We start from the raw sequence: 13425 nt of genomic DNA, 5'->3' as shown, positions 1-13425 counted from the left end.
GGTACATAGGCCTGGCTTCAGCAACAGCTAAACAAGTGCTTGACTGTTCCCAAACAGGGGTAACCAGAACAAAAACTTCAACCTCCTTTAGGTGAAGTACACCTGACAAAGCTCAGAGCAACCAGCTCCAAAGTCCAGGTGTCCTGCAGCTATCCCATCCTGACAGAAGCCAGCACTGTGGCTCATAAGAAGGGAACCAGAAATCCACTGAAAACCCGAAATTTGCCCCAAATATTGAGAAGCAGAGCCCAAGAACTGCTGCCAGAGCTGTTGCTTCTACTGGTTGTGCTCTGATCCTTCTGAAAGAACCCAGGCAAGCTTTAGGGCTAGAAAGATGGGGAAGGGTCTGGAGGAGAAGGGCTGAGGAGCAGCTGAGGGCACTTGGCTGGTTCAGCTGGAGCCCAGGAGACTGAGGGGAGGCTCCTGGGGGCTGCAGCTCCTGCCCAGGGCAGGCACAGGGGCAGGGGCTGAGCTCTGCTCTGGGACAGGGACAGGAGCCCAGCAAGGGCTGGAGCTGGGCCAGGCCTTGGCATGGAGCTCAGGGCAAGGTTCTGCCCCCCGAGGCTGCTGGGCACTGCCCAGGCTCCCCAGGGAATGGTGCCAAGGCTGCCACAGCTCCAGGAGCTCCCAGGGCTGCTCAGGGTGGGGTTCTTGGGGTGCCTGTGCAGGGACAGGGGCTGGGATCAATGATCCCTGTGGGTCCCTTCCAGCTCAGGATATTCCAGAATTCTCTGATTTAGGTTAACTGTATTCCTATACCCTTGAGAGAACTCAGTTACTACCTCTGAGGCAGTTTATGTGGCCACCTTTATGACAAAAGGAATTAAGTGGAGCTGGCAAAGCTGGTGTTCATATTTCCAGTATTTGGGCAATTTGTCTGCAAACCATTTGCACTTCTCATTAAGTTAACCATTGCCACAAGGCATTCTTGAATGCACATTTAAAGAAATCACATACCACCAAATGTGATTAAAGAGCTAGAAAAAAAAAATCCAGAGGTAATGATGCATTCCAATTCCACAGTTAACAGCAAACCTGCATAAACAATTTCATAGGTGTTTTGCATGCAAAAGGAAACTATTTCAGTCAAAGAGAATACTTAAGTATTTTGCCCAAACAAGAACACTTCAGAATTCCATTTCTAGACTGAGTTCACTGCACTGGTGAAATGAGTAGTTGCCCTGTCACATGAACTTGAGCCACTCATCACCCTGCAGCACCTGACAGCTGGGCAGTAAAATCCTCCTCCCCTTTCTGCTTGAAAAGCTCACAGGGACAAGGACACTCATTTCTTTTTTAGTTGTGTAATTTCTGAGAACGAGTCCTCATGTCTGAGAGAAGACATGAAAAGAAAAAGGCAGGGAAAGGGTAAAGCTTTATGTCCATTCCTGAGGAATTGCAACGATCTGAAAGTGACTTATTTTGGTCCTGTAAGAAACATGTCCCAGGCACACCTGCAGAGAGTGAGCCATCACTACAGCAATGTTTGAGATGGACCCCAAATTCCTGCATAAAACCTTAACAATCACCCCAAAATGTCCTTTCTGCTCCACACTTACCAGCAGCAGTGGAGAGATCCCTTTACCTCGACAGCTGCTTATCACCTGAGTGACCTCCATCAGAGCTCACACTGACACTGCAAATGCAGAGTGCAGAGGAAAGCCAGGTCTCCCTCCCAGCCTCTGCATAGAGGGGGCCATGTCTGGGGAGCTGACAGGTACAGACAGAGCCTTTGGAACAGTGTCAAGGATCATATCCTACACTTCCTAGAGCAGGCAGTCGTGAGTACCACAGGGAAAACACTCCCTGCTCAGGCACTACAGAAGGTGTGAGGGAAGGAACAGGAACCCTCAGGAAGTTGGATGCCTCCTTCCCAAAATCTATCACTGTGAGAAGGAACCCTCACAGAATGAGGTGTGCACAGCAACCTGTCACCAGGGACTCCGAGCAGGGATATGGTGTCAGGAGCAATAAACAGACCCCAAAGAAGTCTGAGACCATAAACATAGGGGGAAAAAGGTTCATAGAATCCTAGAATAGAGCCTAGAATATTCTCAGTTGGATTGATGGTCCTTGTGGGGCCCTTCCAACCCCTGTCCCTGCACAGCCACCCCAACATCCCCACCCTGAGCGCTCCTGGAGCTCTGGCAGCCTTGGGCCAGGACCATTCCCTGGGGAGCCTGGGCAGTGCCCAGCAGCCTCTGGGGAAGAAACTCTTTCTAATACCCAGTTTAAACTTCCCCAACACAGCTTTGTGGTAGTTTTGATGAACTCTTTTCCCTTGCACTCTGAGGACAGTTACATACAGTATCACAGGTGGGAGCACCCCATAGCTCACACAATTACTCCAATAAGGAATATTATTTTTAATATTACCATGCTCTGCCATAGCACATGAGTTTGGCAGCTTTTTGTTTTTAATAATTCCACAAAAAAGCAGTTTAACTCTACCTTTGCAGAACTTTAGGACAGTCAGGTTTGAAAGTTATAAATACTTCAGCAGAGTAAGGGGAAGACAGAGAAACTAAAACACACATGACTTTCAGCTTCAGCATTTGGTCCAGAAGGACTAACAGTCTGTGTACAGCTGCATGGACAGCAGGCTAGAGATGACCAGGCTCTCTTGGAAAATTTAGAGATATTGAGCAGAAGCATCTGTGCTGTACAAAGTCAGACATTCTGACACAACAAGCCATCAGCATCTGTGCTGTACAGTCAGACATTCTGACACAACAAGCCATCATCATCTGTGCTGCAAGAAACTGAGCAACCCCAGAGGGGCCCAGAGGTCTGCATTCCTACATTAACAGGTACTGAAAGAGAAATGTTTTTAAAAAACTCACCTGTTAGAGGAGTCCAGCCCAGCACAATGGCTGGAAACCCAGACCCCAGAACCTGGATGCTGCAGCAAAGTGAAACACTGACCATGCAAAAGACAGCACAAGACAGATTTCTTCTGTTGGATCACCTCCAGCACGAGGCAGCTGCTCCAAGGAAGTGGACATTTAACATCATACACACATCCCTGGACAGGGAATCAGTGCTGAGTACAAGTCTGGCCCTGCTGTGTCTGCAGTCAGTGCTGCAGGGCTACTGGACCAACCCCAGACTTCTTGCTCTCAGCCTCACGAGCCCCAGGAAGAGAGGATTTAATTGATGGAATCGGATCAATGGCTACTCACAGACCTCAGCAATCATCATGACAGGCCAGAAGATGCACCAGTGAAAAGTTACACCACAGGCTGGACACTGTGCCACCCTATATTGGGAAGTGAGAATCAGCCTTCTAACATTTCCCCAGGGTTCAAAGCCCCAAGGCATGGCTGGGGCTCAGTTAAGATCTGACAGAAAGAACAGTGTCCAATGAATGCTATAATTCTCTTAAGAAAATCCTGGATGTCCAAGACATAAACTCGCCATAAACACAAGTACAGTGAGCAGCACAGTAACAATCCAGTATTGCCTGCTGACCCCAATACTGATTCACTCATCACAGTTGGTCAAGCAAAGCCATATCTGGAAGTGCCTAGGAGTGCACTACACCAACTGGGGAATGCAAAGCCCAGCACTCTATTCCTCCAGTATGATCAGGAGGAGCCCTGCATCCTTCTAATGCTCATCTACTGTGCACAAGTTTCTCTGTACAGGTACTGAAAAAAAGGAAAAAAAAAACAGAAAAAGAAGCTGTCACATCTCAAACAACAAACCAGACACACAGTCACACCTTTATTAATGCCCAAAAGTTCCTGGTAAGGAATGTGAACTGACACTATGGTTTGCTGCTAGTTTCACCTTCCTGTAATTCTCATCAGCAGTGAGATAAAGGGTAATCAGTCTGGAGGCTTCAAGGAGCTTCTCTGCATTTTATAACCACAACCTAACACATGGAACACAGATTGTTCAATACTCTGCTGCATTTGAAGCAAAACGCAACAACATATGGAATGATCGTAATAAAATATTTTGCTCAAACAAATCCAAACTTGGCTTTCAAATCAGTTCTTGAATCCTAGTAATCAGTTTCCAGACAGCTTATGCCAGTTCAATAAGTCATGAAAAACTGCATTCCAAGCAGAAGTATTTTTTTGCCCCACATTTCATTAAGAGACAATAAATTGAGAAGAAATGTATGTATCACTCAATTACAAAAAGCAAGCATTATCAACTAAACGTTGATTTTAACTCTGCAAACACAAACAATAAAGGAGACTTCAAAGACAAAATACTCTGATTATTAAAACTTTATGGGGGCACAAAAAGCTATGACTTCATTGAAAAGAACTAAACTGATCCAAAAAGTCTAACTCAAACAAAAGCAAAAGGTTCCCTCTCTCCTGCCCAGGCCACTCAACCCACTCTCCCTCACATGCCAATATTATGACTTATCTGACCAGAAAGCAAGGTCAGGGAGCTGAACAGGTTTTTCTGCAGCTCCAGTTTCCTGCTGTCTGCCACAGGGTCAGAGAAATTCAAGTGGAGGCACAAGAAAAGCAGAACTGGGCCACAGGATTTTTCTCTTCAGGAACTGCTGCACATCCATGTGTTTAACAGAGAGTTTGAGAATAAAGAATATAATGTGAACATTAAGGGGCAGAAACAAAAGCAAGAGGAAGAAAAAATGCTCAGAAGGAGCCAGTTCTTTGGCACTGATATTCCAAACTCTCAGTAAGCATGGAGATGACTGGTAACTGCTCCTAATAGTGTTGCAAGCACGTGAAAAATTAGGTAGCAACAAAATTCAGTGGCGTGACCACAGCAGCCACACAGAATCCAGCACCTGCAATCACTTTAGAGAAAAGCCAATGTTCTGTCCACAGGCACTCAAGGGCTCTCTGCAACAATAACAGCAATTTTACTTTTCATTCTTGAGGTTAAGAACAACCTTGAGCACACAAGTGTATGTTCTGGACTTTAAATTACCCAGCACTGTCAAGTTCCAAGTTAAAGTTAACCAGACTTTACCAGAGTGTTTGATGCTACAGGTACCTGTGAAGCAGGGTCTCAACTTCAGAGACTGATTAAGTCTCTTGCTTCCTACTGAAAATATCCTCCCCCCCATGCAGGTGATTCTGTGCTTATTTTACAGTCTAAGGTGTGGGTCAGCTATGACCTGCTATCATTAAGCAAGGGATCTTATTCCTTGCAAAACCAGCCTCAACTTCTGAGTGCTGCAAAGCACATGACAACATCTAGGACAAACACTCACCTACCAAAACATTCAAAGAAATCGGTATTTATGTAACTATTTCACCATGACTGAACATATACATCCCTTAAGTAGAGATACAGACAGAGACATCACAAGATACCTCAACTGTAAGATATCAGGAAAGCCAGAGGCATGGAAATCAGAGAGGCGACTCGGAAGGGAAATTCTGAAGTTTTTAATTATTCAGTTCTCTTGGGTATTCTTAAGCAAATAAAGCACTAAAGATGACACACAAAGAGCTCTCATGAATTCCAGCAGCTCCCATGCAGCTTGTACAGACTGGGGAGCAGTCTCCGTTAGGGATTAGATAACGATCAGTACTGCTGGATTCTGAAATACAACACTGAGCATGGGCAGCAGAGAGTTCCACTGAGCTGCAGGCTGGGAGCAAACACCAGTGCACAGAGCTGGTTAACAGCACACACCAGCGCACAGAGCTGGTTAACAGCACCCACCAGTGCACAGGGCTGGTTAACAGCAAACACCAGTGCACAGGGCTGGTTAACAGCAAACACCAGTGCACAGGGCTAGTTAACAGCACACACCAGTGCACAGGGCTAGTTAACAGCACACACCAGTGCACAGAGCTGGTTAACAGCAAACACCAGCGCACAGAGCTGGTTAACAGCACACAAGAGTGCACAGGGGTAGTTAACAGCACACAAGAGTGCACAGGGGTAGTTAACAGCACACAAGAGTGCACAGAGCTGGTTAACAGCACACACCAGTGCACAGGGCTAGTTAACAGCACCCACCAGTGCACAGAGCTGGTTAACAGCACCCACCAGTGCACAGAGCTGGTTAACAGCACCCACCAGTGCACAGAGCTGGTTAACAGCACCCACCAGTGCACAGGGCTAGTTAACAGCACACACCAGCGCACAGAGCTGGTTAACAGCACACACCAGCGCACAGAGCTGGTTAACAGCACACACCAGCGCACAGAGCTGGTTAACAGCACACACCAGCGCACAGGGCTAGTTAACAGCACACACCAGCACACAGAGCTAGTTAACAGCACACACCAGTGCACAGGGCTAGTTAACAGCACACACCAGTGCACAGGGCTAGTTAACAGCACACACCAGTGCACAGAGCTAGTTAACAGCACACACCAGTGCACAGGGCTAGTTAACAGCACACACCAGTGCACAGGGCTAGTTAACAGCATTTTTTTTCCCCTCCAGAAACAACCAAGTGCTCCCACTGAATCCAAGTTTCTGCAAATTCTGAACAAGAATAACCAAAACTTGTAAATGAAGTATTTTAACAGTGCAAGGATTAAAACCTCTTCAGAGAGCAGCTAAAACCTCCTGCAACTACACAGATATGGAAGCAGTTGCTCTGTCAGCATTTGTTTTGCTTCAAGGAAACATTAAGTTTCACAAGTCAGAACAATTCATTCCTCTCATATTTTAAAGCTACTACTACCAATCCTATTTAAGGAACTTACAAGTTAAATTCTGCAACAGTGATAAGACCTGCAGCCACTTCAGAACTCCAGCACACCTCTATTTTACTGATCAAAATCAGAACAAAAGGTTTGTTTTTATATTCAGAGCTCTGGTGGAGTCAAAAACAGACTGTAGGAAGAATAAATTAGCCAGGAACTAAATCCAAACCAGTTTGAGACCTGTCTATTAATGTTCAAATATGGGAACTGTACTTCTTAGAATTCTTAGCCATACACACAATAGTCATTAACTTAGCCTCGAGCATTCCATCCTCCCAATACCCAGTGCTGGCATTACTGGAGCTCCAGGCAAACGTGTCAATAGTTTGATTACACACACAAATATTTAGTATTTCTAGATTAAGTTGTATTCAATCAAGTATTTGCTCACCCAGTCTAGCACAAAGTGACAATTTCTGAAACACTCAATCATACCTGCAACTTTGTCCCGAATAAGTTTTGCAGATTCCACCTCGCCGATGCTGCTGAACAGACTCCGTAATTCATCCTGTGTCATGTTCTGAGGAAGGTAGTTCACAATTAAATTTGTCCTACCAATATCATCCCTGCAATCTTCAGCCATGTGATCTTCATAACCATTGGACATTTTACAATAAATCTGCAAAGTGAAAAAAATCGTCAGTGAGGTTCAGATCTTCACATTTCCATAAACCAAACTTCCTCCACCTGAAATAAGTTTGAATGTTTATTTTAAAAACTAAGAACAAACCACTGCTTCAGTAATGCATTTTTTCAACTCAGAAAACAAAACACTATTTGTTGAAAATTCCAGAACAATTCATTCTTTCAAAAGCACAGACATGACATTTTACAGAACTATGTACCATTAAAGAGCTCTTCAGGATTTCTACTTTTTTACATTAATAAAAAGCATCAAGATAGATTTTGAAGACATTCCTGTAAACACCAAAGCATTCTCAACAGCCAAAGTAAAAATCAGGTCCCCCATGTCCAGGTACTTGACCAGCCACAACCAAACTGCCACCTCAATCTGAATTCCAACCTTACGCCCAGAACTTTTTCAGACAGGAAAACAAGAAGCAGCAAGATCTGATCCAGTTCAGTGTTTCAACTGGAGACTATTAATTTTCTGAATGTCTTCCCCTGTAAACGTTGTCCATCTTGCACCTCAAGGCCTTTTGCTGTTTAATGCTGCCTTTGGTGCTGCTCTACCGTGTGTGTGAAACTGGTGAGTCTGTGCTGCACACTGACTTGGGGGCATATTGAGTGTTTGACAGTTTCTATTTTTGCAGTTTTTTAAAGAAAGCCTTGAGAAAACAGAGAATTCCTATCACAGGAAGATAAACTCTGCCTCAGTTCACCATCAGGGACTGAATCCCAATGTTTTAGTTGACCTACAACTAAAACTCACACCAGACTCAAGCTGCTCATGGCTTGCCAAAATCCTAGTTTTTAAAGCACTTCAACTACTTTGAAATAGTCAAAATCAAGATATCTAAATCCTGTTTCTGCAACAGGATCTACAGATCTGGATCTGCTAAAGGATAAGCCTTTCCAGAGACTGCATCATGACTGACAGCCAGAAGTTGAATAATGGAAGAAGTCAGAAACAGCAACCAGAAATCCTCAGTCCAGAAAGGGAATGCTCCCTGCATGAAGGGACTTCCAGGCCTCTCACCAGCAGCTGCTGTTAATTCATGTCTGACAGTGAAGGTCAAATTTTTAAACAAATACCTTGAGCACATGATTACAGAATAAACCATGAGAAGACTTCATGCTAATTTGAGATTTAACACAGTATGGATTTGAACGGAATCTTTATCTTTTCAGTATGTTTTGAAGCATTAAGAGCTGGCAGCTCTTGTTCCCCTTCACCCACAGATCAGCTTCTACCCTCATTTTTGTGTTTCAAGTGTCAACACGAGCCTATTCCAGCACCCTCTGCCCATGGGATAACCAATCTACACTGTGAAAGCAATGGAAAACCTCACAGGAGGGGAGCCCTTTCTGTTGTGTCAGCAGTTTTAATCTGCTTTCCTTGCAGCAAGATAAGCACCAGCTAATGCCACAGGATAGGAAAGCAGGAGGAGGTACTGCAAAGCTGGAAGCAGGGGAAGAGACTCCCCTCAGCAGACAATTTTTAAGCTGCCAGGTCATCTCAGTTGTACTGCAAATTCTGTCATTAAACACACGTTCCCTCCTGGCTGTGTCAGAACTTGCTGAGCACAATCTCAGAGAAGTTTCCTGTTCTGGTAAACAACACTCAAACAGCTGAACCGTCTGTGGTCACCATGTCTAAGTTATAAAACCATGCAACACACATTTTCAGAATTACTTGAATAGAAGGCAGCTTTGCTTGCCTTTGCACTCCACAAAACTCAAGCCCTACAAGCAGAACACACCAATATGTTGATGAGTGAACGTTGTATGGCACAATTAGAATATTTAGTAAGCAAAGGAAGAAATGTTGAGATTTTTCCACCTATAAGAGGAAAAAGTTAACATTTCCTTCATTTTAACCAACTTTGCCCTTTATTGCCATTTATTTATGATATAAATCCTTCCTGCTGCTGAGATTAAGAAATTGCTATAAATTCTACTGATTTCAAGAACAGATTGGGGTTTTGGGTTTTTTTTTTAATTCTCCAGGGTATATCTGCTGCCTGAAAAGGAGGCACCACAGTCAGATACCTAGCAGAGAAAACTTCCCAGCACACCAGGATGGCAAGTTACCACACTTATATCTGGCATAAAGCAGAATTGCCAAGAGTTTGGCAAGTGGCTGCTGACTTTCCATCGTTGTCCCACATCCTCTAACCCATCTGCAATACTCACAGTCTGCACCTCTCAGGATACTCAAGCAGTGCCTGGGGCAGTGCTGATTCAGAGTCATCAGAAGGTGGGAAGGAAGCTTCCACCTGCTTTTCTTCAGGCTTTTAGAAAGCAAACATAGGAAGCCCTTGCATACAGGCCTGGCAAAGGTTTCCATGGGATACCAGGAACCAAGCATGCAGAAGCAATAAAGGCACAGTGAAGAGCTAGAGGAGCAGAGCGCTGAGAGAGAAGATGCTTCTTTCTTCCTAATCTCTTGCTGAGCACTTCCACAATCAGCTGCAGGACTAACACCATCCAGCCAGCCTGGAAGTTAGTGGGTACCACTTCCTCTGCTGGTGAGGTGTTAAGCAAACTCCAGCATTCCACTGGTCTGATGCCACTCTGGGGTCCCACTGTCAGCAGACTGGCACTGCTGGGATCACAGCCCCTTTGCAGCAGTGGCTCCAGTGACCCCACAGGCCCCGTGGGAGTCCCTGTACACCCCACAGTCCCCCAGTCAGAGCAGCTCCTCTCACCAGCTCGGCCCCAGGTTTCCCTCAGCACAGTCCCAGACTCCAGTTCCTTTGTGGTGCAGGGACACAGAACAGCTCGAGCTGGTGCCCTGGGGGGGACCCTGGACAAAGCCCCCCCAGGCTGTGCCCATCCTGATGCTGATGTTTAGTCCAGGGTCTTCTCAATGTGTCAGGGGAGGTTTAGGTTGGATATTAGGAAAAGGTTCTGGAAGAGGCTCCCCAGGGAAATGGTCATGGCCCCAAGTCTGTCAGAGTTGAAGAACCCCCTCCCAGAACAACCTGCAGCTCACACTGCTGCTGCCAACCTGCACCAGGTGCATTCCTCAACAGGTGAGCAGTTCTCATGCCAGCAAAGTTAAAAAGAGCCCCTGAAGAATTGTAACCTCTGCATACTGAAAAGATTTCCAAAAAGAAAAGGAGCTATAAGATAGGATGGATGAAACAAGCAATGCTACACTGGAAAACAAGTTTATTCTGCTCTCACTGAAATACACTGAGGGAATGTCCTGATCTTTCTCTACCAAAGAGATAACAATCCACTTCTATCAGTACATATTCCAGATTTGAGAACCAGGCCTATACACTTATTTGCAAGTGAGAACTTGGTTAACCGACATTTGTCAATCCACAATGATGTAAATCAAAAGACTGAATGCATTTATATTCCCAGTGGACAGGTCAATGACGGCAAGAAGGCCCAACAGCTCCATTTGGGAAGGCTGACTGAAAAGAGACTGGTAGTTTGCAACATTTCCAAAACAGGCCTTCATTTTACATCCCAAAACCTAAAACTTTAAGACTATGTTCCACTGCACTGCACTTCCTAAAATGACAATTTTTTTAAAATAACCAAATGCTACAGAAGCTTGTTTGAAAAGGCAGCAGACACCTTCTTCTTTGGGTAAGGTGCCCCAAAATTAAAATGCCAAGGGTGCACAAAGCAACAAAGGGAATCATATGTGCTGTGCCTGAATCTTCCACTAATTCTGGAGATGCTCGAATCCACACAGCTTAATACTTCACCACCTGTGACAGTGACTGCTCAGGCACCCTCAGCCAGGCCAGCATTCCCAGGACTGGACTGAAAAGCTCTCATGAGCATTATTTGCAGAAATGTTGCACTGACCATGACAATCACCTTCTCACAAAAGCACACCAGATCACACAGGTTTAATGGTTCTGGCAACAGACCAACAAAAGCTTTTTCCCAATGACACTCTATACCTCCATCCAGAATTCTAGGAATCACTGCTATTAATTATTTCACTACAAGATGTTTGCTAAGAAGGGAGACCTGTAAGGAGCTGTGGAGACCATGTGAAATGAGAACACTGGCAAGAATTGTCCGTCTTCAACATCAGGCAAGAGGCTTTGTCCGCCTTCACCTTGTTCACAGGACTAAAAAGGCACCAGACCACTACTGAGGTCACAAATTCATATGTAGACACTTAAACAGATGCTTACAGAATCCAAAGATAGCTGGGTTGGAAGGAACCTTAGAGACCATTTCATTCCACCCCTTGCATGGCAGGAACACCTTCCACTATTCCAGGCTGCTCCAAGCCCTGTCCAGCCTGGCCTTGGGCACTGCCAGGGATGCAGGGGCAGCCCCAGCTGCTCTGGGCACCCTGGGCCAGGGCCTGCCCACCCTGCCAGGGAACAATTCCTGATTGCCAAGATCCCATCCAGCCCTGCCCTCTGGCACTGGGAGCCATTGCCTGGCTCCTGTCCCTGCAGGCCTTGTCCCCAGTCCCTCTGCAGCTCTCCTGGAGCCCCTTCAGGCCCTGCCAGGGGCTCTCAGGTGTCCCTGGAGCCTTCTCTTGTCCAGGTGAGCACCCCCAGCTGTGCCAGGCTGGCTCCAGAGCAGAGGGGCTCCAGCCCTTGCAGCATCTCCGTGCCTCCTCTGGCCTGGCTCCAACAGGTCCATGTCTTTCTTCTGCTGGGGTCTCCAGAGATGGAGGCAGCTCTTCAGGTGGGATGGATGATGGATCAGCTAGTGCAGAACTTAAGATGGGAAATTCTTCCTGGATCAATGATTTGTGTGGCACAGAGCTCATGGCACCTTGACTGGAGCACTGGGAATGGGCCAGAGTGAGCATAGTATGGTCCTTAAACCATGCAGACCTGAAGCCGCTGACCCAGCTACTCACCCAAAATCTCCATCTTTCTTTGCCATGAAGTGCAAGTCAGGACCCAGGACACTCTATACAGGAAGGGCTCCAGTGGACAGTGCCTGACAGAGTCCCTGAACTGGTGAAATCTCCTTGTTGGTGGTGTCAGTGGTAAAGGATCAGGAGCCCTGAGACCAGTGATGCTGCAGAGTTCTGCCCATGAGCTGTTTCATCAACTTGCACTTCAGTCTCATAGGCTTATTCTTGAGCTCTGCCTGTGGACTTAGAATTCTATATGGGGTGCAGAAACCCAAGGCTACTAGAGCCCTTCTGCTCCTCCAGCACAAGGATTTTTGTTGACACGTCTCCCCCCCATGGCTGACTACAAGGCAACAATCTTGTCTTAAGCTGCTGAGCTGTTTCTTGGAGAGCACACCTGAAACAGAACAAAAAGAACACTACTACATTCAGCCAAGTGCCAAACCCATGCAGAAGGCAGGTGCAGAGATGCTGAGATGTCCAGGCTGGAACACATGTCAAAACCAATGCCACACCTAGAAGGGCCTCAAGAGCCTCGATGAATTTAAACTGCTTCAGAACTGCTTCAGGAAAACAGTTTTCAAGAACTATCCAACACAGTATTGTCATGCAAAAACTTGCTCTGCAGGCAGCTTCATACCAGGATTGAGAAGGAAGAGTTTAATCACAACAGAGTAGGACAGACACTGAGGGAAGAAAAAACAACATATTGTCTTCTCTGAAATTGGTGTAAGGAACAGAATAGGTTTTGCCTGAAGAGCCACACCAGCAGAAAACCTTTCCCTAGGCCTACCTGCCTCCCAAGGGAAAAAAAAAGTTTCCTAGTGCTCCACAGTCAGAACACATCTCTCTCCATTACTTAATCCAGACTTCTCTACATCACAGAGCCTTTCCCCATAATCTACAAGAAAATTCCTTTTATTCTTTATACAAACTCTTTTCATGACCCCAATAGCTCTGCATATTGCACCCCACAAGCACAGACCTTTCCATGAACACACAGACCACAGGACAAGGACAGTGCAGTGCAAGCCCTGCTGGTATTTGATTCACCACACATTCATGCACTATTCCTTCAAATTCCCTTCAAATCTTGACCAAACATCAAAAGCCATTTGGGGGGAGGAGAAATCACAAAATCCAGATTGTCTTTTAAATTCAAGAACAGCATTTATACAGTGTATGAGGGAAAAAAGGAAACCCTTTCTACTTGCCTATCCTTTGGGTTTTCCAGAGGTAATAACAGATCTCATCTCTTTGATTCTTTTCCCCTTTGCACACCTG

At 45.8% G+C, this 13425-nt stretch overlaps 1 protein-coding gene across 6 annotated transcripts in view; it reads right to left on the bottom strand.

Moving 5' to 3' along the window:
• ELAVL1 (ELAV like RNA binding protein 1) overlaps window positions 1-13425 on the bottom strand; it is a 64023-nt gene that overhangs the window by 46319 nt on the left and 4279 nt on the right. For all 6 annotated transcript variants that reach the window (XR_013185536.1, XR_013185533.1, XR_013185535.1 and 3 more), the window contains exon 2: window positions 7098-7281. Coding sequence is in view for 3 of the 6 variants with exons in the window: in XM_054649973.2 (XP_054505948.1) it covers window positions 7098-7269 (172 nt within the window). In the remaining 3 variants the exon portion in view is untranslated. The remainder of the gene's footprint in view (window positions 1-7097; window positions 7282-13425) is intronic.

Source organism: Agelaius phoeniceus, chromosome 29 (assembly GCF_051311805.1).
Source record: "Agelaius phoeniceus isolate bAgePho1 chromosome 29, bAgePho1.hap1, whole genome shotgun sequence".
Classification (NCBI taxonomy): Eukaryota; Metazoa; Chordata; class Aves; order Passeriformes; family Icteridae; genus Agelaius; species Agelaius phoeniceus.
This window is presented reverse-complemented; position numbering and strand designations above follow the sequence as displayed.